The sequence below is a fragment of the Coccinella septempunctata genome, chromosome 3 (genome assembly GCF_907165205.1).
Source record: "Coccinella septempunctata chromosome 3, icCocSept1.1, whole genome shotgun sequence".
In the NCBI taxonomy this organism is placed as follows: domain Eukaryota; kingdom Metazoa; phylum Arthropoda; class Insecta; order Coleoptera; family Coccinellidae; genus Coccinella; species Coccinella septempunctata.
Genome location: NC_058191.1, coordinates 39,757,150 through 39,782,912, shown reverse-complemented (window position 1 = coordinate 39,782,912; position 25,763 = coordinate 39,757,150). Strand labels below are relative to the sequence as shown.

The window sequence follows — 25,763 nt, the reverse complement described above, 5'->3', positions numbered from 1 at the left end:
AAACGAAATTTTTCTTTATAACTCGAAATCTAAAAATGATAGGCCGATTCTGTTTTCAGATTTGGATTAGTCATGAAAAAAGAAAGAGATGTGTCATCTGTTTTCTTCTAGCTGCTACAGTTCTCGAGATCCCCTCAGTAGACAACAAATTTTGCCCACCCTGTAAAGGAAAGGAGTAAAGTGAACAGTTATGCTGAAGTCTGTCTTTCTAACGATTCAATAATTTTCAAGGTTCAAATACGCGGTTATTCTTTAGTGACTCAAAAAATTATGGCTCAATAAAAAATGTCGGATTCTGTGAGTGTTGAAAAATAGACTATTTTTGGTGAAGAAATTCAGGAGGCTGTAACTTCGAGAGAAAGTGCCTCCTGGCAAAAATCAAGAATAGTTTCCTCATTTCATCTAGCCAATCTGTGAACAATTTTTGTTTGATGAATTTGGGGATAACCTTTGTAAACGTTAGGCACATCATTGGGAAATTTAATAGGTTTTTTATTTTACAATTGGTTCCATCTATCTATGAATTTTATTTGAAAAATCTTTAAGGGTAACTTGTAATGAAACACTGATAACTGGTCCTGATGTTGTCATGGAAGAAATCTATTTCCTTCATTCCTGAACCTTGGTGGAAAAGGCTGTTTTCCAGTCAGCGCAAGCCCGGAGTATACACTCTCTGGCGCGCACGTTGCTATCGATTTTAGCGGAAAGTAAATTGAGATTATAGTCAGGCATTGCATTTGCTGTTATCCTAGGAGAAAGGAATTTCCCACCCTCTATGTACGAATGCAGCAATCAAGATAATTCCGGCTCAATCCCAAATACCTTTTCGTAATGGCCACTAGGTACATAACACGGCCAAATAACACTTTTTTTCGTCTAACGTTCTAGGCTATTCAAAGCCTCGATGATGCATCTAATATCCTATCAATTTTTATATCTACCTCTATGTCTACCTTCACCTTTGTTTCTATGTGCATGAGCCCTCTCTATCTCTATGTCTTTCTCGACACGTTTGGATATATTGAAAATATATTGTTAATGTGAAGAAATTGTAATAGTTTTCCGCAAGGTGCTAAGAAATTATCAGGTTCTTCATTGAAATACTTCACAGAGCAAGATTAGGTAACTGCTTTTCCACAAAAAATATCCATCATCATAGACACACTGAATTAATCTGTGTACCTTTGTTTCTATGCGGACTATTCAATTCATCGAGTTTTTCACCTGAATTAATCATTCTCCTTCCACCTTTCAATTTCGAATGAACCTTTCAATTTGAATGATTTGAAACCACGTTTACGATTGTCAAGTCTGACATTTGAGCAAAGATGGTGAAAAACACGATCAAAGTATATGCAAGAATTAAAAAAGAAGCTAAATCCAAAAAGATCAAATTAGAAGTACGTGAACTGATTTTGCCAAACCAGAAATAATGATTAACTGCAACTCTTTCAGAATTATATCATATCAAGATCTGGACAAGAATATGACGACTTGATATTCCATCAGACCAGCAGTGATGTTAGGTTTTCTTACTATCAATTCAGGAAAGTAGATTTGAATTAATGTTAGCTTTCTTGCTTGTTGGAAAAAATGGTTTTTGAATTTCTTGATTAATTTTCCTTTAACTGTTTCAGGTATCATAAAGTATTCGATCAGCTTTCCTCTCAGGAAGAAATTTTTGAAATAGTTGCTAAGCCTGTAGTAAATAGGTGTGTTAAATGACAAAAGGATCCATCAAAACCATTCGAATAAATTGATTTTTTTAGTGTCATACATGGTTTCAACGGAACTATATTCGCATACGGACAAGTAGGTTTGTCATTTACAATTTAAATTCTGAATCCAGGATATTATTTTCCGTGGTTTCCATTTTACACAGACTGGTAGCGGTAAAACGTATTCTCTGACTGGATGTCCAAAGGTTTACGAGAATAGGGGAATCATTCCAAGATGTATTGAACACATTTTCGAATATTTGACTGAGGTGACATCGAGTAAAGTATATAATTATTGATTTTGTGCCAGTGAATGATGGTATTTCAGAATCCTGAATCCTTTACTATTCATCTTTCTTATTTGGAAATATACAACGAGATTGGCTACGACCTGTTGAACCCCAAGCATATAGCATCAAAACTCGAGGAATTTCCGTGAGTATTTATCTATCTATAAATAAGTAAAACTGCCATAAAAAAAATTAACGTAAAATATTGTTGACTACCACCTGTATGTATTCTCTAAACACTGGACTCAGCAGTATGCCAGTCTGGTACTGTTTGCAGATAATGTTAAATGAAGAAATAAAGTTTTTTTCAAAGGAACACATCTTTCACCAAAAACCTCTATTTGTAGGCGAATTTTTCGATAAAATTTTGATATTTGGACTGAAGACTGAATGTCTTCTGAAATATTCGTTTGAAAAAATAATTGTTGTATTTATTACGAAGTGAACATTTTGAAACTCTTAATTTGATAATTTGCGTCCTTTATTTTATAAATATTATCTACGGCGGTGAAAAAAATATAAAAATCCTACCAAATTTATGATGAAGTGAAAGAAAAAGAAAATAATTAGCGAGCTTCATTGTTACAGGCGTGTAATATTGTTGGAAGATGGTAAGGGAAAAGCCCATTTGAGAAATTTGAGTGTTCATGCTGTATCTACTGAGAAAGAGGCTATGAGGTTGCTTTTTCTAGGAGATACTAACCGGTGATTAGAGTTTCATCTATTAGAGAAATCTAGACGAATTTACTCGATCAAATTTTTCAGGACCATCGCTGAAACTCCTATGAACGACTATTCATCGAGATCTCATTGTATTTTCACAATATATCTGACGAGCCAGATGAAGAGGAATAACAAGACATTGAAATCTAAGTTGCATATCGTAGATCTTGCTGGGTGAGGCTATTTGAATTTTTTTGACCTGAAAATAGGGTTGCTGGAAAAATTTCAATTAAGAAATATTGAAGGGGCAAAAAATAATTACTCTCCCCTTAATTCAACAAACGTTAGTGCATAAGCTTCGTGGACAGCCCAAGGAATAATAAGATCAGCATTTTTAACGACAAAAAAGGACTAATCAGTTGAAGTCAATTTAGGGCGAAATTAAAATATTATTATTTTTACCCCCTTCTGTTTGATCTGTTGTTGGGGGCGTTTGTTCTGTATTGATGTGCAGAGTGAATTTCCCCAAATATACACGAAAAGTTGACCTGTCTTACTCACTCTCTGTATATTTATGACCATTCCTTTCAGTTCTGAACGTATCAGCAAGTCCGGTATAACAGGTAATACTTTGAATGAAGCCAAAAATATAAATCTATCTCTGCACTATCTGGAGCAGGTGATATTGGCTCTCTCTACCTCCAAAAAGCACATCCCTTTTCGAAACAGCATGCTTACTTACCTCCTCAAAGACTCCCTATCTGGTAACTCCCTGACAACTATGCTTGCAACCTTGGCGGCAACGAAGAAAAATATCGAGGTGAGTTGATACACGAAAAAAGCTTCGTGGTGTGGAATTCATTAATGGTCAACTATTTGAGCCTATTCTGTGAATCCGGTTAACAAATCAGAAAACAGGAAACGTGTTTTTCGGACGAAGGAATGTTGAAAAGTTTTCCCGAAATATTTCCACTGAAGTGCTTAAAACTTTTCACTCGCAAAACACGAGCTTCGTGACTTCATCATAATCTTGTTTCTTTTGAGCTAGGATGTCTTCAAATTTGCAATCTGCGATGAGTACAAAACAAGATACATGCGAGTATAAACAGATACATCTAATACTATTATTCGCCAATTTCCCCTCATTGATTGAGTTATTTCTCATAAAACTCTCATAAAAAATTATCGAATTCATATGAGTACTTTTCAAGGAAACCATAAGTACCTGCAGATTTTCCAAGAGGGTATCCATGATTGCCACACAACCCAAGATAAACGAAGAAGACGTTGTTGATTCACAGCGGGAAATCAACATACTCCAGAGCGAAATTTGTGAATTGAAAACGAAGCTCTTGAAGTATGAGGGAGATCACAAATCAAGTGGTTTCCACCACTGCTTGCTTGGGGAAGATGAGGTGAAGGAAATGTTCAAATCTTCAGTGTTTGGTAACACCAGAAATTTTTTCAGTTGGACGTACAACAAAAACGAGAAAACTTTGGAAATATCGTGGAACAATTTCTGAATTATAAAGTCGAAGTTGTGGATTTGACTTTGTCGGAGATGAAGCATTGCATGGAAATCATGAGGGAAATGTTACAGGGTAAAAAATTGCGAGGAGATGTTGGAGATTTGAAAGCCAAGCTGACAGAAAGAGAGGAGAGAAAAAGTATCCTTCTATGCCGAGTTTCATCGAAATATTGTTGAATTGGTTGACGTTTTATTGGGAGTTATTATTATCATCGTAAGAAAAGAAGGATCAGTACGAAATTCTTCATATCTGTACCCAAATAGTATAGTGGTTCAATCTGCATTCTATCAGTATTCTTTTGAATGTTGAAAGAAAGTTTAGGTACCTATAGCTCCGAAACCATTTGGCAATAACGAAGTTTACCTTTAGGCCCTTCAGAAATGCACATTTTCAGGGAAGTATGATGGGCCTTTTCTAATTTCAAAAATACTTGAATACTGTTGAAACGTTCACATCTCTACTGAAGTCAAAAAACGTCTCAAGATTTTGGTGTTGAAAATTTAAATTGTTCTGGCTGATGCGATATCATTCTAATATTGAATTTCTTCTTCCTTATCCATCACAGTCGGTCTAGGTGTTGCTCAAGGGATTGGATACGAAAAACCAGGAGAGAAAACGATTTTTTCGAATTGCAATAATATAGATGCTATCGATAAAAATGTCTCAAGTGAACAGGGGAGGTTTTGTAGAGATAAATACAACGAAGAAATCGAAGACTATCGCCTGAAACTCAAGTATACCTATGAAGAAGCAAAATCTAAGACTTATGTAATCGAACAGTGCAGGCAAAACATAATAATCCTCAGGACTAAAATGGATCAACATCGAAATTCCAAGATAAAAGATCGTCTTGTCGACGAGTTACACCGCCAACAAGAAGTCTATAGGAAAACCATTCTAGAATTGAGAAATTTGGAGAAGAAGACTAACCACTTGAAGTGCGGCCTCTTACAGTCTGAAATGAAGCTGAGAAGAAGGGGCAGTCCTAGCAATTGTACCTTAGAAAATGATTTCTCAATCAGAGCTTATGAAGATGATGGTGCACCCAAAATTAACTTGGATACATCTTTCAATTCGTTGTCTGCTGGTTCAGTGCTGTCTCGAAACAGAAGATATTGTTATGAAGATTACAATCGTCCAGAAAAAGAAAATGAAGTTAGTGAAATTGCCCACTCTGCTCACCATCAAAAAGATTTATCTTCAAATGGTTGTGCAAAAAGTGGCACCTCTCACTCCTTCCTGCAACAACTGGTAGATGGTGGTATCCCATTGGCCAAAGATCAACTGGGTCTTTTTCCTAAAAGTGAAGCATCGATAGGAGCTGATTGGTCTTCGGATTACATTCGAAATCATCCTGTATGTCCGCTTACCTCAAAACGTAATAACACAAGGAATATCGACAGGCAGTTAGGAAATATTCTGAAGGAAAATAATGAAAGTTATGAGGTAGCCAGGTCCTTTGGGACTGAGGGAAATGATTTGCCAGGAAACCATGCTGAAGAAAAATATTCAAGGAATGATAAATTATCCCTTGGAAAAAACTCTGAGTGGGATTCCATCAAATGCGGTGAGTAAGTTGTTAACGATACGTGAAATCGAGTAATTTTCATCTCATTGACGTCTAAACTGCCTCTGGCTCAAATTTTTCCTTCAAAATCTAACATGTTCCGCCTAAATTGTAACATCTTCAGAGATTAGTTTGTCTATGGTCTATTGGTGGATAATGTAGCGCCACCTATCGAAGATTGGCGAGATTCCAATGAGAATCTGAGCGGTTCCTACACGATCCAGCGAGCGAAGCGATATACGGGGTGAGTCTTTGACTCGTACAAATATTTTGACAGTAGATTCTTGAGGGCAGAAGAAACACTTTTTGTCCTTTACCATTTCGTTTTTCCAGGAGTGGCACAACTCCTTATGAAAACTAAAAATGGCAACATCTTTTTATCTGAAAAATGGTATAGGAAAAAAGTATTTCTTTTGACCTCAAGAATCTACTGTTAAAATATTTGTACGAGTCAAAGAAATATCTGAAACATCGCTGTATTGTTAGCATTCCTAGACTTTGCTTTATCTCAAAATATCTAACTAAAGGATCACATAAGGATTGATTTCTTCCAACTGTCGTAATGAAAAGTACATTCAAGAAAAACAAAATTACAGACGGAAAAACCATTTTTTAGGAAACCACCAATTGTGCAATATCCCAGTAGTCCTGAGAGATTCAGCCACAAGCACCATCCCCAGTTATGAGGATGAACTTGCTAAAAATACAGAACAAGCTGGTTCATTGTACAGAGGGAGTGATTCTGCACAATTCAAAGAATTCATGAAATCTGTACCGCTGACAGGGGATAAGGAGGTCGACGAAGAAATATTGAATTTTTATAGGTCGAAATTTAAGACATAACAATTTAATAGCGTATATTTTAATTTAACGAAGTTGTAAACTTAACATAACAATACACGTAATAAAAATATTTACGAACATTCAATATCTTCTTTGGCCGGATTGCCAATCATGACTGGCTTCAAAATCGTTATCTTATCTTTATCGACAACTGCCACTGTTTCCACCAGGCGACCGGAAGGACCCACAGGGAGGGGCATCTTGAACATGTGACTTCCGGGTAGTTCGGCTGATAGGTGCTTTCTGAATCCCTCAACCCCTGCAACAGTGAAAAAATTGCTCCAGTGTGGATATAAATTAACTATTCATTTCTCTACATATCAAGGCGCTCATGGTCATTTGACAGGGAGCTACAAACTACGCGCGTACTCTAGAAAACACATCCGCCTACCTGGCGATAGATGGCGTACCTTCCTGTTTGTATATCTCACACTCTTTTCAATATTTTGGGGCATCAGGGAGCTCGTTTGAAGTAAAATAAGTAGAGGGTACTCATTTTACTTCAAATGAGATCGAATTCTGAAAAAATCGAGGATGTGGAGTAGGGAGTACAAGATTAGGTGAAAATTATCTTGAAAATCTTGTGTTTTACCTCTATAACGGTAAATTTGTAACCGTTCTTCATTCTCCAGTATCAGCAGGAAGGTTTCACCATTTTCCAATTCCAAGGATGCAATTGATGTTGGATTATATGTAGAAATCTCTTGGAATATCCTATTTTCTGAATAATCTTCGTAAACCTATAAAAGTAACGAATAAATGAATAAATTCCTATGATCATCTGGTCTCTTACCTTCATAACATCAAAGTTTCTACCAACTACAGTATCCTCGTGGAAAACTATAGCTAGGAAAGTCCTCCGTAAGTTCTTTGGTCCAACATGCACCACGGCTATCTTATTATTGTTTCTTCCAGGTATAACGTTGCTATCGAAAACTTTCATCTCACCCCTGATGGTGGAACTTTCAAACCCAATATCGTTATCCATCAACGGCTCCTCCCTCAACAGTTTGATTATTTTTTTTCCAGTTCTTACAGCTAAACCAGTTCCCAATCCTCGAGGCATAAATGCTGCATTTTCTTCGCGAATTTTCCATTTTCTGTAAGCTCCAACAGAAATCGCTTTTGACATGTCTATTCTGAACTCTGTGACACCGTTCTTGTCCATTCCGTAAAATGTGAGAGGAATGAGAGATTCTTGGAGAAGCTGCTGATTTTCTATGTTTTGTACTTTCTGGAAAAAATTCAGTCAGAATCGAGACGATAAAATTTCAGTCACTGACCAATAAATTATCGTTTTTGTATTGCCATACAAGGGTACCATTCATATCACATTTTGGATTCGGCTTTGTCTTCACGACAAAGAAAAGACTACCCTCATCTCGTACTGTTATTATCTGATCGATTTCACCCATTAAAATCGAGGAAATCTTGGTGAAACTTTCATCTTCCAAATGGAAAATATCCACTGAACATACCCCTGGTCCATTCAAAATCATTGAAGGTTTGTCGAACTGAAAATTTTAGTTTGGCCAGTCTCAGTGGAAATTTTCGGATAAAAAAGGCTTACATTGAAGAAGTGGGCTTTCGCGATGGAACGGAGGTATTGGAACTGTTGCATCTCCTCCAAATTCTGGAATTTATATGTTTGCTTCTTCGATTCTCTGTTCAACGTTCGGATATCCAGGCAGATGCTGTTGTAATCTTTCTGAAAACGATGGAAGAGTTGTAGTGGCACTGTTTTGTAGGGCGTATTTTTTAACTCACCTCGTACTGTGAGTCCATCTTCAACTTATAATCTTTCTCCTCTTTCATCAGTTGCATTTCTTCCTCAACATCGAAATCGTATATACCGTTCACACTCTCTAGGCTTTCCTCGAAAGTTAGATTCCCACCGAAATGCCATGGGGCTAAAACAGCTTGGGGCTCCTTGGATGAAGCCTTCAAGGCTCCATCTTCCCAATCCGACATTTGGATAGAGTTCACCAAGCCAGTGACGTACATGTTCGATTCTATAAGCGTTTTGGAGGTGAAATTGTAGGTAGCCCTAAGGGTTTGGTTGGTATCGGTCGTTACTATTCTATCGTTGCGATAGCCATTCAACAATCCCCCCACTTCTAGGTTATGTCTTATGAGGGTGTTGTTCTTGAAGTATATTTCTGACAGGATGGTCTGCTCTTGGTTGCTCTGTGAATAAAGATGGTAAAACGTCTTTCGAACCATTTCGGTCTAAACTGAAAACTGTGCTACATAATCTTCACTAGGAAAAGTGAATCATCTTCAGTTGGGTTGAGGAATATCTTAGCATACAGCCGAGCTCATGAAGCTTCTGGACAAATAGGGAGAGATATACCGTTAGCATATGAAATTGAAGACTTACCAAAACACTTTTGGCATATTCTTCACGTAAATCAAACCCATTAACAGAACTTTCCACAGTTACGTTGTTGAGGAATGCAGCCGAATCAATATTCAAACCATCGATATCTTGATCCGATCCAAGTGGAATTGTCTTTGACATATCCACTCTGTTGATGAACCCAGTGAGGAGATTCTCGTTGAGTGTTATATTTTGGAAGTGGTAAGTACCTGAAAATGGATGGGTATTTTTGAAATTCAGGGACCAATATATCTAGTTATCTATGAGGCATCATTTACTTCTTACGTGGACATACCTTTGAGGAATCCTCGATTTAGAAAGATGGCGTTCTCCCTGAAAGTGGTCAGGTTCAAACCTCGCATCCATTTGGTTATCAAATCTGTTTCTATCAAGAGATTATGAGCGAAAACGTTTTCATCCGTAAAAGTTACAGGACTTTCTATGGTGTTCTCTTTGATTTTATTCAAATAGACAATGTTATCATTACTATCCGATAAACTAATACCATTGAGGTTGTTCTTTATGTACAAATTTCCATCAACTACCACCTAAAACGAATTTAGAAATGTTAAATTGAAAAAAATCAGGGGTAACAAAGGAAAATAACTATATGTTTTTCTCGCAACAACACTGCTTTTAGAGATTTTCAAGTAATACATCTTCAGTTATTATGAATCAGCCAAACACTTCAACTACTCACATTTTCAGTAAATTCAATTTCATCTAAGAACTGGTAATTTTTATTGAGATAAACAATATTTGCCAAAACATCTTCCGAACGCTTATTATTTATGTTTCCGAAAACATCGAGATCCCTTATATAGGTCAGACGGTTGAACAGTACATCAGCTGAAAAAAAAATATTTATTGAATAAAAAATCGTTTATTTTCGGAGTCAACTCGAAGAACTCCAACAATTTTCCTGAGGAATCGTAAAAAAAGTTAAGTATGAATTTTGTCATTCACAAACCTTTAATGAAGTAAATGTCATCCTTATACTCGAAATAATCTTGGATTTCTTGCACTGGGACGTCGTTTATTGTTTGCATTATATCCACATCATTGTTGAAAGTAACATTTCCGAATATTTCTATGGGTGCTTCAATGATCTGTTCTCCCTGTTTTGTCATCAGATTATCAATAGGTACATCGTTTAACCTCTCAGTTTCAATAAGTTTTTCGACCACGAAACCCTTTTGGAAAACTTTCAAGCCCTTGATTTCGAGATCAGTGTCGTTCTTGTAGATGCAATCTTCCAATACCTCCCTTATAGGGACGCCACTGAGCTTGGATACTTTCAGGTTGGTGAAGTAAACGTTCCCCTGAAAATATTCGTGAATGTTTTTAAGTCAAAGAAAATCATGCAGGTCTAGAATGATAAACAAGTGAATATAAAAAGGGGGGAAAATTAAGATAAAGAATGAGAAGTAAATGAAGCAGAATATAGGAAGAAGCAAGAAATGAAAGCATGGAAAAAGGTTCATTTACGTCAACTACTGTAGAGTTCCTGTTCAAGTCTTCTGCTTGGCTCAATGGGATTCCATTCATTTGTTCCACTTCAAGATCGTCCTTAACAAGAAGCTCTGAAAGTGCAGCCTTAAAATAAATGGAATTTTGGAAATCAAGCTATGCTCACCCTTAACCAAAATTTTTCCAGATGAAATCTTTGCGATCATGGATTCCTCTATTGTTTTCTCGTTCGGTATAGTTTTACACAAGGCTGTATCCGACAGGCATCTTATTTTATCGGTTCTAGAGTCCACCAAGTTGATATTCTGGGTCAAATTTTGAGGTGTACTGTACGTTAAACGACTCTTAGTGAAATTTTCCAAATTCATTTGAGTGAAAGCCCCCTCTACGTTCTTAGAAACGCTCAAGTTTTCTATTTCAACTTGATCGAATTTCGGTTTTTGGCTTATGATTCTGTCGCCTGTTGTGACGTAAAAGTTTTCCACCGGTATCTCGTTTAGTGTTTCCTTCACTTCCAAATTTTCAGCCACCAGGTCTTCATCGAATATGAGGAAAGACGAGATGAATTGTTCTCCGAAAGTTTTTACAGACTCCTGGTCCAGCTTGGTGATGTTCACACCGTTGATCATTCTTTCAGTGTTCACGTTCTCGATGCTGACATTACCATTCAATTGTGGCAAATTAAGGATTTGTTGGGTATCTTTGGTAACTATCTGATCTAGTGGTATCCTATTGATGGATTTCGTCGTTATTTCCAAGTTGTCCTTGATGGTTAAACCTTCAGAAAATTCTTTGATCGAGTTGATTGTTTGGTTTTGCTCGTCCTACAACAAGTCTTTCAATTTGTATGATCCAATATGATCGATTCAAATGGTACCTTGTAAATTATGTCTTCCAGAATTCTCCCATAGTTTAGGCTATCCATATTTTCAACAATAACAGATCCTGTCACCTCTAGTGACTCGAAATTCACACTTGCTGTTATGTTGAACGTGTCGGCCAGAGTTGGATTTGGAAGGAGATTTTTGAGCTGTTTTCCGATGGTTTTGCCCTCATGCTAGAAGGAAGATAAAAATTAATTAATGATGGACATTTTATCAGATTCACATAACAATCTCACCAAGAATTTTTTCGTAATCTCCAAGTTTGGGAAGGTGGCATCACCCATGACGTGTTGGGTTGTAGAAAGCGTGAAAAAATCCACAGATTTGAATTCGTTTATGTAGTTTTCGTTTGAGTTCAAGATATTCGCTATCAAAGTGTTTCTGAATATCTTTTTACCTGGAAAAGGATTCGTCAAATATAACCTGAATGGGGAACTGGAATTCTTCAACAAAAAAGATGAAATAGTAACAAAAAATGTATTATAACTGAGTAAAACTGATCGTTTCCATATTCACCCTCAATATGATGAGAGTGTAACTTGTCTGTTTAAAATTTGATGAAAAATGAACTAATGATGACCCTATTTATCTCATCAAGTCATTAAATTCTTATTTGTACCATTTCAGTAACAAAATATTATGAATACATAAAAGAGTAAGAAAAACCTGTGATAAACAGTGCCTTCTCATCGCTCGTCAGAACATAATCCTCTGGAAAACTAATTTCATTCAGATGATCAACGAAAGAAGGCTCTTCGAATGTCACATTCTAAAAAAAATGGATATATGTTTGGTATCCAATTATTTCAACAAGTTTCTCACCCCTTGGATCTTGACAGTGCCTTCTATGTGGTTTGGAATGTTGACCAAGCACAGTTGCTTCATTAATCCTTCGAAATCTTCCCCATTTATCCTTTTAACGGTAACATTATTCGGGATGTCGATCACAGATCCTCCGATGGTGACGAGGTTTGCGTCTGTAGGGTCGGAGATGTCTGGAAATTGACCTACAATTTCTGCTTCCATGTTGTACACCTTCAGGTTCTCGAAAGAAAGAGTACCTATTGATGAATCAGTCGATTATATTTGGTACTAGAGAACTTAATCGACTGTATCAAATCAATTATGAATAGGACTTTCTCTGGTAATTTTTTCCTTACTTCAAAAGCTCTCTATAACTTTTAGAAACTAATAATGAATTATGTTCCTCACAAGGTTGGAACTAAAAGGTGATACAGAGCTCAGAAATTCTTTTCGGGCTACTCTAGAAGGTACTGGTCGTAGTGGCAAGTCAGATAATGTGACAACCTGTAAATTCTTCCCAACCCAAGTTGCCTCAATAACAAAACTATAGACTGAAGTTATTTTGCTTCACTAAATTTTTATTATTCGATTCATGTCACTTTTTACCATCTATATGTTCTCCCATATTCGGAATAGAAGAAGAAGGCATTCCATTGATCGTTTCCGCTTTGATGTCCTTCATGATAGCTATGGGCTTTTCGAAAATCACATTCCCATTGATCATAACTGTATCGGAATCATGGAACATTATATCCTTGCTTTGGATGCCGTTTATGGAACCGAAAAATAGATGTTCCACATTGAGATCTGTGAACGTTTTTGTTCCTTTCACTGTTTCGTTGCTGTTCTTTCTGCAATAGGACATATTATTAGGAGTATTCATTATTTTCACCTTGCAGAATTCTAACATAAACTATCCTCAACTCATTCATGCTCACCTCACAGCATCTTCAAAAATGTCGTTAACAGGCTCTTCATTCACGTATTGGCTGTTCACCTTGTCCACAGTTACATTCTCTATTTTAGCTTTACCGCTGATGATGAGTTTCTTGAAATTTCCAGCTTCTTCCATCTCCTTGACCTTATCCATTTTTTCTTTCAACTGTGACAATCTCTCGATCAACATATCGATCTTCTCCAACAGTACGGCGCTATTTTTTGCCCCAACTATAGGTGCTTTGCTTTGGTTTTCGACGAAGAGTGGCTTTTCGCTTGCGTATGATGCACTGGTCTCCAAAGGCTCTCCCTGGACAGGCTCTGTAAGAGGTGCCTTAGAAACAACAGGATTTGAAGTTTGATTCTTCAGTCTTTCATCCAGGAGTTTCTGAAATGAATGGAATAATGAACGTTTGAGAGGCCTCTTCTAAAGGGTGTGTGGTTTCAGGTTGCCATCTCACCTGTAAATGTTCCCTTATTTGCTTCACTTCCTTCATCTTCTCCCTTATAGGACTCTCAACGTCTCTGACATCGAAGTTAACTTTGAAAAGATTGTGTGGACTCTTTTTCGCGAGCAACAGACCCAAATTGTTTCCTACAGAAATAGCAGCAGCTCCATGTATTCCAATGGAGTCTTGGGCGCTGGTTAAACAGTTCAAGGAATTGAATTCTTCGCCAAAAATGTGACAGGGTATATCTTCGTGTTCTTCGAAATGCTCTCCGTTGTATATGAACGTTTCTGGTAGGAGAGATTTTAAAGTACCGTGATGAACTTCCCTCTGAGCGAAGAGTATGAAGTTTTTCCTCAGATTGTTCACTTTTATCGGCAGCCAATACTTGATTCCCTCGAGATGTGAGTTGGTGATGTTCTCCAAACGGATTCGATTGCGTTTGTCGAACTGATATATCCCTAGAACAAAAAAATATGAAGAGGGTTTAAATACTAGCTTCATTAATTCAAATAATGGTAAAACTCTGGAAAATATTCGATGACAAAACATTTCAGGCTCACAAAGGGCTGAAAAAACCTTCATATTCCTCCTTAAAACGGGAAATCTTACCTGACTCCAAACCATCAACAGCAAAAAACGATTTGTAGTTAATTTGAAAAGCCACCACTTGGTCAATGCCTTCAGCAGGCAAAACCTTGAAGATTTCGAAATGATGGATATACCTGTATATCCTTAGTTGCTGAAGTTGTTTCTGTGGTACAAGTAGGTAAAATCGATTACGAAAAGATATCATATCGAATAAGCCGATCGAATCTGGACATTCTAAAGTTTCAGCCAACCTGAAATTGATTCAATTTAAATTTCTGATGATAAAATTGAGATTAGTGAAAGAGTACCATAGCTGTCTTTTTTCCACATCGAAATTATATACGTTCATGTTGTTTTTGGATGTTAAAAATAACTGATTTCTGTTCAGGACATTGTTGAAACCGAATTTTATTCTGTCAGCATTGTACCCTAGTTTCCAACTCCAGACCAGCTCCTGAAACAAAAACTGTAGTAGTAAAGCTGACGATGAATTTATTTTTTATGAAATGATGAACTACAGTAATCAAAAATGGAGTTTTGTTTCAGTTAGTCAGCTACCATCTATGAACACTATCCAAATAAAAAAAATGTATCTACTTTTCTCATTCAAAATCATAACAAATTCCAACTCACCAAGTTTTCAACATTGATCCAATATAACTTTTTATCAGGAGATATACATACAAGGAAAACCTCACCACCCTTTTTATTCTGGTATGGTACATTGACCAGTACTGCATCTTCGAAGTTCTCATTGACTTCTGTGGACATCAACGATATCTCATTTCATAAGTTTTCAAACATAATCTTACCCTTCGATTTCCAAGTGATGTTAAAGTTTCTAGGATCTTCAGTCTTCGTAACTTTCAGAATTAAGATGGTTCCATTGGAAACACCGGCAGCAAATGATGAATACCTGGAGTTTAAAGATCTCCAATAATCAACCGTTGTGTTCAGGGAGAATTTTTGATCCACCGATATATTTTTCAAAGTGAATTCTAAAAAAAAAACTGTTGTTAGCTTTCGTACGTGGTTTTCTTTTCATACTTGCCGTTTCTGGGTTTATCAGAGACTCCCATAAAATTAGAATGCCAAAGTTTTTGACATGACGAACTTCCTATGACCCAAAATAGGAAAAGTACTATTTTCGGGGAAAACATATTCGATAGTAACAAAATTAATTCAACATCTCTTGAAATAGGTGTTTATGATTTCTTCCGGAAGAAACAAGTGTTGGTAAGGGAGTTGATGTTCTTTCTGCGAGACTCCACAAAAAATATGGGACATGTGCGCATATGGGATGAATATTAATACGTTTCAAGTTGTTATATTGAGTTCTTTGTTGTTTAACAAATTGGAGCTTCTCTTTCATCCTGTACGAGAATTGCTTGATCTAATTATCCCCCTTTGATCGAAAATTAGCTTCTTTCGAGATTTTGATAGTGATACCGTGTTAAAAACCACCAGTTTTCAATTCGATGACGTTAAAAAGTTCCTCAACGGTATATTTTGTGGAAATAATTCAGTTAATTTGAATTACCAGCTCAATTCGAATTAATTTATTTCCGTTTTAATCTGCAGAAATAGTTCCTATAATTAAAATTCAGATAATTATAATACGACCTCATTAGTGGACTGATAAGTGAATGATGATTGCTCTAATGATGTCAAATCTAAGATCTTTCTCCTCATTATAACCGATTGATTTTCCTGATCTATAAATCAAGATGAAATTCTTTATTGTAAGAGGAGAGAGGCTCAGGCAAAAAAATTTTTTCGATCTAATTCATAAAAGAATGAGGAAAAAATTCATCCTAAAATAGTTTCTGAGAGTCCTTCGAAACAAGTCCTTTTATTCATAGAAATAAAATGCTATTCCAGTTCATTGAATCTATTCTCATGTTACATTAATAAAACAAATCAAAATAAATTATTAATAAAGTCTCTTTTTAACCATTAGAAAAAATAAAGTGTCGAAATTCATTTGAATTTTTCTATAATCCTAAAAATATTGAATTCCTTCAATCTACAATGAGTTGACTTGATTCCAAATCGTAAATTTTATTTCCTCTTATATCCAACTACTGAACAACTAGTTAAACTATGTAGGTACCTATATACAAACGTTTGGCATATAAAAAATTTTATTTTGAAATCTTCTTCATCGATCTAAGATAATAATCAGTCTTTAGAAACTATTCGTCGCTTTTATACAAATTTCACAGCGTCCTTCACTTTTCAAACTGAACCAAAAGTTTTCCATGTTATGTTTTCACTGAAAACCCTGCGATTTTTCTTCTCAATTATTGTTTATCGCATAAAACCGTCCAGGATCGCCAACTTTCGGTTGGAACCTCAAATTAACATGGGTACCTTTCGTATTGTCAACCTCCAGGAAGGTATTCCAATCTATCAGGTAATAAACTCCACTAGGATATGTTCTAGTGGTCGGTGTTTCTATTTCTTCCTCCGGCAACTTCCCGAAAGAGTCCTCCAAGAAGTTGGGCTCTATTTTAGATTCAGTCGTTTCTTCGGTAGTGGCTTGTTCGGTTGTCATCTCCTGTCTTTTAGGCTTGAATCTTGGGTTATCCTCGAAGCTGTTCAATGGATTTATTTCGTTCTCTATCTGCTCTCGAAAAGCTGTTCTTTGAGATTCATTGAGTACCTTAGTGAATTCTTTGAGTGTTTCTAGGTCGAAATTCTTGAAGTCTTCTTCAGTGGCCGAACCGTTGATACGTTTCAGAGCCTTGATCAACTCAACCAATTTATCCAATTGTTCTTTCTCTTTCTGCACTATTTTCTGGTCAGTGGGGTTGAATACTACGCTAGTGGAGGTAGCTTTCGTCGTGGTTTCAGTATGCTCAACATTTTTCGAGGCTTCATTTATCAATATCTCATTCGTATTATTATCTGGTTGAGGTTCGATTGTTGTACTGTTGATGTCGTCCATTCCTTGTGGATCTGGTTGCTCTGTTGTGGAAATATCTAGGTCCTTCATGGCTTCAGAATATGTTGAATTCTCTTCGGAGTAAGTTGGATCATCTATAGGCTCTACAGAGTATGTTGAAGTATCTACAGAGACTGATGCAGAATCTGTTGAATTCTTTTCAGAAGGTTCAACATCTGTCACATTGTCATTGGGCAGCTGATTTATTTCTGATATATCATCAGCTGACACAATATCATTCTCGTAGAAATCGTCAATTCTCTCGTTTCTTGTCGGTTCACTAGAGGTGGTTTTGCCTACGTACGCCTTCTCTGTTATGGGAATTTCGTTACTCAATCCTAAATTTCTGACGATGCCCATCATAGACTCGGGAACAACCGATAAATCCAAGCCTGGACTTGTGTCAACCCTCTTCCCTATTTTCTTACTTCTCCTAGCGTTCCTTCCTAGTCCAAAAGATGCCAGAAGGGAGTCTAACTCCTCGTTTGGTGCTCCGTTCTCCGGCAAAGGTTTGAAGCCAGTATACGATTCGGGTTTGTCTTCAATTCCTCCAGATGTGTAAGGAATTTCTTCTTTTCTCACCTTTCTTTTTTCCTCAGGGTTGGGTATCAAGCCGAAAGTCATGAGCAAGGATTTCATTTCTGGACTCAAGTTATCAGCAACTTCTCCGAACTCTGGAACGGGTGGAATTGGAAATTCAGTTGTGGTTGTTGTGGTTCTTGGTTGGTTACTCCTGACTGATTCTTCTAATAATTTCTCTTTTGTTTGGGGTGAATCTAAGTTGAGATCTCTGAAGATGTGTTCGAAACCTTCTGGTATAACAAAACTGGCAGGAAAAGGCTTGAAAGTTGACGTTTTTGGGGGCGAATTTAGATCATCGTCTGTGAATAATTGGTTGGAAATTGGCTTGAAGACTGGTCCTGGACGAGTGAGTTCATCTTGAGTTGCGAAAGGAGACACTGATGGACCATACTGATTCAGGCTGATCAACTCAGGTGGAGGATTGGCATAGACATAGTCTTGGTAACTTTCAGCGATACTGAGGTCTGGAAGTTCAGTAGTAGTTGTTGTTCTTCTGGTGTATCTAAAAACTGGTGGTCTAGTAACACGGATAGCGTTCTCAGGAAGGAATTTGTCGGTCCGGCTTGTGAGTTGATCCTGGTGGTCTTTGACTGTGTTGTATGGGGTGACAGTGGGCCTTCGACGTCTTCTGGTTGGTCTTGTAGTTGTCGGTCTTGTAGTGGTTGGTGGTCTTGTCCTAGGTGGCCTGACCCTTCGACGGAATGTGGTGACCTCCACAGTTGACGCCTCATTGGTCATTGGAGAGGTGGTGTCATACGGAATTTCCGATGTTGGTTCTGTGGGAGGCGTGGGTGGGAAGGTGAGTTTATAGCTGGTTTTGGTTACGTTCCTTCCGAAAATACGAGTGCTGTCTTTCTTGAAGTTGAACGAAGGTTTTTTGTTCTTGTTCGTTTTCTTAATTTCGACAGTGGCGTTGTCGTTGTCGATGAGTTGTGTCACTGGTTTCTTGGTGTACAAATCTTCCATGTTCTCACCGTTTTTCTTCGGCGAGTAGGGCATGACTAGAAGCACCGATTTTCCGGTTCTGTTCTTATTTAAAGCACGTAGTTTCTCCATGTCCTGTTTGGTAATGTTTTCGATCAAATCGAGGATCTCGCCTTTCGTCAACCGGGGTAAATCTGGGCTGGCCTTCAAGATATTCTGAACTTCTTCGAGCGTTGCTTCCAAAAAATTCCCGTTGTTGTTGAAGGATCTATTCTCCAGTCCTGGTATGGGACTAGGTTCTAGACCGTTTATTTCTTCAGCTGAGGAGAAATCTACATTCGGTATCCTGTAGGAATCGGATTGAGGGCGACTCGAAGTCATGTGCAGAAATGCGATGAGAATAAACCATGGTGTTGAATTCTGAAAGGAAAGAAAAAAAACTTAGTCATCATTATTGAAGCAATTAAGATTTCGTAAAAAATTAACAGATAAGGAAATCAATTTTCTTGCTTTATTCGCTAAGTTGAATTTCCGCTGTTGAGTGGATGGTAAATTGACATTTGTGGCACTTGTTCAGGCTAAAAACTCGATTTATGCAGTTCCAATATTATTTGCAACAGGAAATGAGGCGACAACTGTTCCTTCTCATTAGGTGAGTGCAGTACGTTTTACTTGAATTTAAATTTCCAACTTCCAAATACAGGTTGAGAAATCGTTTAGAAAGTAGGTATTTATTTTTATTGTTAGAGATGATTGAACACATGAGTAACAAATTTAATTAACACACTTGGCAGACGCATGTATGAGTGCTTAATATACAGGTATATCACACTGGGTGAGCAATTTGATGCCACAGTAGGTATTTTGTTATAAGTTATTATTACGTAACTCATTATTCGGCTTTATGGCAATGTTATTTATTTCCATTAGGCTGAAATGGATGATGCAAAAATGGCGTGGCAAAGTAGGATATATTGGGAAATCAAGATTGTAGAGATGTTAGATAAATTAGATGAATTCTTCCGCATATGTTGGCAATTGAGAATTAAACAGGTACTTGTTCATTGTTTACAGTGACACAATTAAGAAATAAGATGATTAAGTTCTTATGGTGGATCATTTCATGTATACGGAAATACAAAAAAAACGTCAGAGGTATGTAGGAACTTGAATTCTAAGTACATTTTTGGAAAGTATGATTCCAAAATTAAAAATTCGTAAGATATATCCAAAAATTGTGCGTGAAATTCTACACTCGCACAAGAATATTGGAAAATACTCAATGTATATCTTAGTTTCACCGAGAATTACCTGAAATTTCATACACATATTGTATAAAATAAAAAGTGGTCTCAGAGATGAGGATGGGATGCTCTCATCTTTCATCAATCCTAATATTATTCATGAGATTCATTTCGTTTTCTTCGATCATCCGAAACTTGGTCAAACTTTCGTTTAATACCACTTTCTCAATTTCAAGGTCACGATGGTATCCCAAGACAAAGTTTATGGGACAAAACTGATTCATGGTTTTCTGTGTGTACGATAGTCATCTGATTATACACGTCAACGGAATGAAAGCACTATAATGGCATGTTACTGTGCGTTCAGTTTGATACTCCCGCAAATTAATTATTTCCAAATGAGAAAGTAAAAGTTCATGTGGAGTGCATATTTGAGACAATGACATATTCTCGACCTAATGGGATTACACAGGTGGAATATTTCAGATTGCACGTTATTAGAGTTTTCCAGGAGGATGTAGTTAACAATCGGAACATTTTGTGGTTTCGACAGCACACAAAAAATGAACAAAACTAAATGAAAAAACATTTTTGGCGATATTATACACTGCGCAGAAAAATTAACGCACATTCTGAAAATCTCCATTTTAATGGAAGTTAACTTATTTTTTATGTTCTCTCGGGAAGATTTTGAACGAAACAAGACACATTAAATGGAAGAAAAATTCAGGATTTCACCGAATCTTATGTGAAAGAAGAGAAATGAACAATTTTCAAAATACTGAAATGCTGATAAGTGATTTAATACTTGGTATTTCCACCCCTTGCGTTAATTACAGCTCGGCAACGACGGTTCATACTCAAAATGAGTGATCTTGAAATGTTCTGATCTAATCCTTCCCAGATTTCTCTTAGTTGGATTCCTCAGTCATTAAGAGTAGCTGGATGATTTTCTGAACTTCTCAGCCTTCTATTGAGGTTGTCCCAAACCTGCTCAATCGGATTGAGATCTGGACTTCTTGCTGGCCATTCTATTGGAGAGACTTCAACCTCTTCAAGGTACTCCTGAACGATGCGCGCACAATGGGATCTGGCATTATCGTCCATAAAAATGAAATTTTCACCAATGTATGGGGCAAATGGCAATACATGCTCTTCAAGAATGTTCCTTATATACTTATCAGCATTCATAGCTCCATTATCAACGACCGCTAGGTCTGTGCGAGCAGTCAAAGATATTCCACCCCATACCATAATCGATCCTCCCCCGAAATCAGTAGTATTCAGGAAATTGCACTGAGCATATCTTTCATGTGGACGTCTGTATACAAGGGAACGTCGATCACAATGGTAGAGGTAGAATCTAGACTCATCTGTGAAGAGAACTCTTTCCCAATCGGCCTCTTCCCAATGGATATGCTCTCTCGCAAAATCCAAACGCGCACTTCGATGGGCTGGGGTAAGAGCTGGACCTCTTGCCGCGACACGAGGCCTCAAATCATATTCTCTGAGGCGATTTCTTATTGTCTGAGTGCTAATTTGCACCCCATGAGTTTGCTCAAGCTGAATTTGAAGGAGGCGAGCGGTTGCAAACCGTTGTCTCAACGAGGAAACTCTCAAGTAACGTTCTTGAATGGCAGTTGTTACCCGTGGTCTACCTTGTTCTGGTCTTCGGACATTCATACCTGCCTCCCTGAATCGCTGCAACATTCTGGACACACTTGTATGGGAAACTCCAAACCTTTCTTCAATTCTTGTGTTTGGCCACCCTTCTTCTCGCAAAACTACCGCTTGGGCACATTCCTCTTGGGTCAAATTGCGTGTTTCGCGTTGCAAAGCGATCGAGTGTAGAAAATCAAACGAAAGAAAAACTATTGATCACTAGAATTGATCGAAAACAACTGATTTTAGAATGGAGCCAATACATTCAAAATCTGATAATATCATCTTTTTTTATTCCTGCAAGGAAAAAACATCTGTATTGAAGAAAACCGTTGAAAGTGGATAACATATGCATGTATAATTCTGATGAAAATAATTATCATTAAGAACACCTTCAGTTGTGCAATAAATTTGAGATTTCCATAATGTGCGTTAATTTTTGTGCGCAGTGTATTATGGGTAGTTTCGTCGGCAGAGTTGGACTTCTTTCATTTGGTGCTCAAGCTTACTCTAGAGGAGATCAACAAGTTTGCACTCTCCTAGATAGTCTCTATTTCCAAAATATGTGTACTAGAGGGTGAAAAACAGCTCATAGAGCCTGCTTCTGAGCCACACTTGACCATACCGGTCATAGGATTGTCAAAAACTGTGTTAAAACTATTTCTAGACAAATTCACATCAGTAGGTATGTCTAGAAGTGCCTATTTCAATACTTTCCTCCATTTCCTCAAGTTCTACTTGATAAACGAGTTATAAATTTACTTTGCCTAAAACTGCCAAAGTAATCCACACATACGCTCAGTTATAACAGTAAAAATCACACTTTTATCAATACCAATAGTCGCTAAAGAACACACATTATGTCCAATTTAATGGCAGAACAAAAGAACCAACAGTAAATACAATTTATCAGGCTTTCTCTCGAAACATTTCCTCTGTACCATTATCGCAACCCGTTGGGGAGAAAATTGAACAATTTTGTAACTTCCTGGAACGTGTATGTAGCTATGTAGGTTCCGAATTTCTTAATTATCTCGGGTACGTCATGGTCCATAAGAGATGAACGGTAACGTTGTTCTAGCTATTGACGTTTATGAATGATCTTGCGTATGTATGAATCCATGGGCACTTCGGAGAAAAGGTCAAAAAACCCATCTAAAGGTGAGGTGAAGACAGGAGTAACTCACCGTAATAATAACCATTGTTTATGACTTAATAATGATAGAAATGTTACGATTTTGACCGTGTTTTATTGCAGACAGTTAATTATTCTATAGAATTATTTGTGAGGAATATATTCTGCATGTTTTAATTCTTCTTATCTGGCACTCAGTGGCGTTACTTCAGCTTTCTTGGTATAGGCAAATTCTTCGGATGGGCTCATATGAGTTTGTGGTATTTTGCCCGCACTGTCACCCTTGTCAAGTCAAGCAGTGCCAACTTGACTTCGTTTCAGATTCGGAAAAATATTGTATGGTCATCCGGAATATCTTTTCTTGCTAGTAAGTGGTGTGCATATAGCACACCACTGAGTCTTTGGAACCGCTAAACATGAGCAGCGTATTTGAATTCCTCGAAAATTGTTAAATCATTAGAAAGTTGATTCAATTGAAAAACTTCAGGTCTCTTTTTGAGAAAAATCTAAAAACTTGATTGAACACGCAATTGGTGTGGATTCCTTTTTGTTAATAACAGGTGGCGGATGTTCACGATGATAAAAATCGTGCGTTTCATGAAAAAATTAGGAGAGACAAGTTTTTTAATTGAATGGGCCAATGTTTTAGCAATTTTAAAGGAATTAAAATACGCAACTGATGTTTAGTGGAGTCTATCACCAAAATAGGTAGCACTATGAGATTTCGCTTATCATAAATCTCCTGTGTACTTAATTTTTTGATTTTCTCATCACCGGATTCTGAGTTAAAGAAAAAACACTCTTTTACAGTACCTCCTAAAGAGAGGGCCTCTTGGAAATACTCTGAAATAAAGAACTCCTAAATGTTTCTCGACAATATGTGACCAAATTTTATTGCATTACTCTGGGACACTTATATGACCAAAAAATAGGTACACTTTTTTTTTAAATTTCGGTCAAATTATCGAGACATCAATCACTAGCCTTCAATTCAAGGGTGGCATACTAAAATCAGGATTTCTTTACACACAAAACTCACCATGATTCGCAGTTGTATCCAAATTTCACGAATATAAATACGCACACTTTCCTCTCAAAATATCCTTAGGCACATACCGGTGAAAAGGGTCAGAACGCTCGTGTTTGCAGTTAACTCAAGATACGAAGACACCGCGAGTTGGCTGGTTTAAACTGACTTTCACAATCTTCCATCAGTTCAATAAATATGAAAGAAGTACGCTCGGGAGTATAGCCCAGTAGTTGGGGGCTCCTATTTAAGAAGCTGCAGGGGGGTGAGATCGGATCAGGTGGAATTACAGGAAGGAAGTGATTTTCACGTGTTTTATCGTATATTTAGGGGAATGATTGAAACGCATGAGCGATTTTTTCAGCAAGTTTTCGTTGATGGCCCGTGTAGAATGACTGAATGAATTAGAGGATGGTTATGTGAGGAATCCGCACGGATAATTAAGTAATGAAGGGAAATCTTGGATTATATCACAGATTATCACCAACGTGTTCTAAATTTTCTCTCGTTTCCGCAAATATTCGTAAAGCCAGCTCTACTTTATGAATTCAAGGATGGTTGGGATCAAATTCACCTGAAGTACTCAAGGTGTAATAAATGTATTCAATCAAGGGCTGATAATATTGAATACAATTTTTTTTAACTTTCTAATTTTGTTTGTTGCAGAAATAAACAGAATATTTCATACAGATTGAAAGAGTTGTGGGTATTCATGATGAACGAGGAAGTTCAGTACATTCTATTCGTTTCAAAGAGGTTCACTTGGTTCTTGGTTCCCCATACTTTATTCTTGAATCCAGACTTTGAGATAATCGAGATAAATAAAATTCAAACTGAATAAATGAATGTAAAGTTGCATACCCCAATTCCTATTTGCTCTTCTGCTGCCTTCTAGAGGATAATTCTCCAACTATTGCGAAGTCACATGTAGGTTTCTATGTAGGTATAAACAAGGTGCATCAACTCCCTAACAGATGGCGAATATGTACAAATCTGACGAAATACACAGGGTGAGTCTTTAACTCGTCTAAATATTTCAACAGTAGATTCTTGAGGTCGAGGGAAACACTTTTTTTCTATACCATCTTTTCCGATTCTGCCCTGATAAAGATATATAGCCATTTTGAGTTTTCATAATAAGCTCGGCCTTCCCTGGGGAAACAAAATTATCTTTAGAATAACTATCTACTGTGACACTACACATCTGTGGATCTTTAGAAAGAGATGCATTCGGTCGAAGTACCCAATTTTTCGAATTTAACAGACATTTTTTATTTTTGAACATCAAATTACTCGAAAACGGCGCATTATACGAAAAAATATGATGAAACTTTTATTTTATAAAACGTTCAAATATTCAAAATAGCGTCCAACTTAGTTTCAAGAGTTGGGTTCTCTAAATTTTTGGTATTTTTATGACGCGTGATGGTCATATTGAGAAAACTGGAAGACGTGGGTGATATCTTGAGTTCGAAAAAGATTAATGAAATAAATGAAAAACTATATTCCGAATTTCATTTCGCTCCATGGAACCGTTTGTGACATAGAACTAAAAATAACATTTTTCCATGGTTTTTTAACATCCAGTATCTTTTAAACCCAGCCGATTCGGAAAAAACAGTAAAGAACAAAAGTTTTTTTCATCTCTGGATTCTACTGTTAAAATATTTGTACGAGTAAAAGCCTCACCCAATATATCTACGTATATTTTACTCACTGGTAGTTTAAGATGCTTTTTCTGTTATTTCATTTGCCTAACGACATTTCACTAAGTCAAGAAACCATATATGTATACTGTTTCAGACAAAATAATCTAAATTCACCCAAATTGTTGTCAAATTTCGAGGAAATTAAGAATATATTACACGGTAATGAATTCGCCGACTAAAATCGCAAAATGTTCTCATAATATGACATCTTCATCCATTGTTTCGAATCCTCCTGAACATGCACGGATCTGAATGCTACACAATCATTAATTTCTTCTGGTAACTCTATCTCACGCCGAGAAACACGACCTCTTCTGCATCACGCAGCAGGTGGCACCCTCTCAGAACGGGTCTAGCAATTATTTCGTATTTATTTAGGTTAAGCTACGAAGTAACGGTGGTCGGAAAG

General features: G+C 37.0%; 3 protein-coding genes across 3 annotated transcripts; 1 reads left to right on the top strand and 2 right to left on the bottom strand.

Moving 5' to 3' along the window:
* The first annotated feature begins 1,277 nt into the window (after window positions 1–1,277).
* LOC123310429 (kinesin-like protein KIF6) lies at window positions 1,278–6,610 on the top strand. The gene is made up of 13 exons (XM_044893895.1): window positions 1,278–1,400; window positions 1,456–1,547; window positions 1,638–1,712; window positions 1,770–1,812; window positions 1,883–1,987; window positions 2,047–2,153; window positions 2,597–2,713; window positions 2,774–2,905; window positions 3,263–3,491; window positions 3,883–4,086; window positions 4,140–4,338; window positions 4,766–5,767; window positions 6,384–6,610. The coding sequence occupies exons 1-13, from the start codon at window positions 1,329–1,331 to the stop codon at window positions 6,608–6,610; spliced, it is 2,604 nt and encodes an 867-aa protein (XP_044749830.1). The 5' UTR covers window positions 1,278–1,328.
* LOC123309290 lies at window positions 6,608–15,394 on the bottom strand. Its single transcript, XM_044892326.1, has 24 exons — window positions 15,176–15,394; window positions 14,937–15,122; window positions 14,758–14,885; window positions 14,433–14,578; window positions 14,146–14,375; window positions 13,546–13,994; window positions 13,087–13,472; window positions 12,755–12,999; window positions 12,167–12,405; window positions 12,011–12,113; window positions 11,581–11,741; window positions 11,338–11,517; window positions 10,627–11,284; window positions 10,479–10,573; window positions 9,961–10,312; window positions 9,691–9,839; window positions 9,286–9,538; window positions 8,991–9,199; window positions 8,378–8,797; window positions 8,181–8,318; window positions 7,894–8,124; window positions 7,404–7,844; window positions 7,203–7,350; window positions 6,608–6,869 (listed from the first exon to the last, which is right to left on the bottom strand). Exons 1-24 carry the CDS (start codon window positions 15,282–15,284, stop codon window positions 6,682–6,684), a joined length of 5,844 nt encoding a protein of 1,947 aa, XP_044748261.1. The 5' UTR covers window positions 15,285–15,394; the 3' UTR covers window positions 6,608–6,681.
* Window positions 15,395–16,146: 752 nt separating this feature from the next.
* Window positions 16,147–23,789, bottom strand: LOC123309633. Its single transcript, XM_044892834.1, has 2 exons — window positions 23,658–23,789; window positions 16,147–18,997 (listed from the first exon to the last, which is right to left on the bottom strand). The coding sequence occupies exons 1-2, from the start codon at window positions 23,658–23,660 to the stop codon at window positions 16,424–16,426; spliced, it is 2,577 nt and encodes an 858-aa protein (XP_044748769.1). The 5' UTR covers window positions 23,661–23,789; the 3' UTR covers window positions 16,147–16,423.
* Window positions 23,790–25,763: the final 1,974 nt, after the last annotated feature.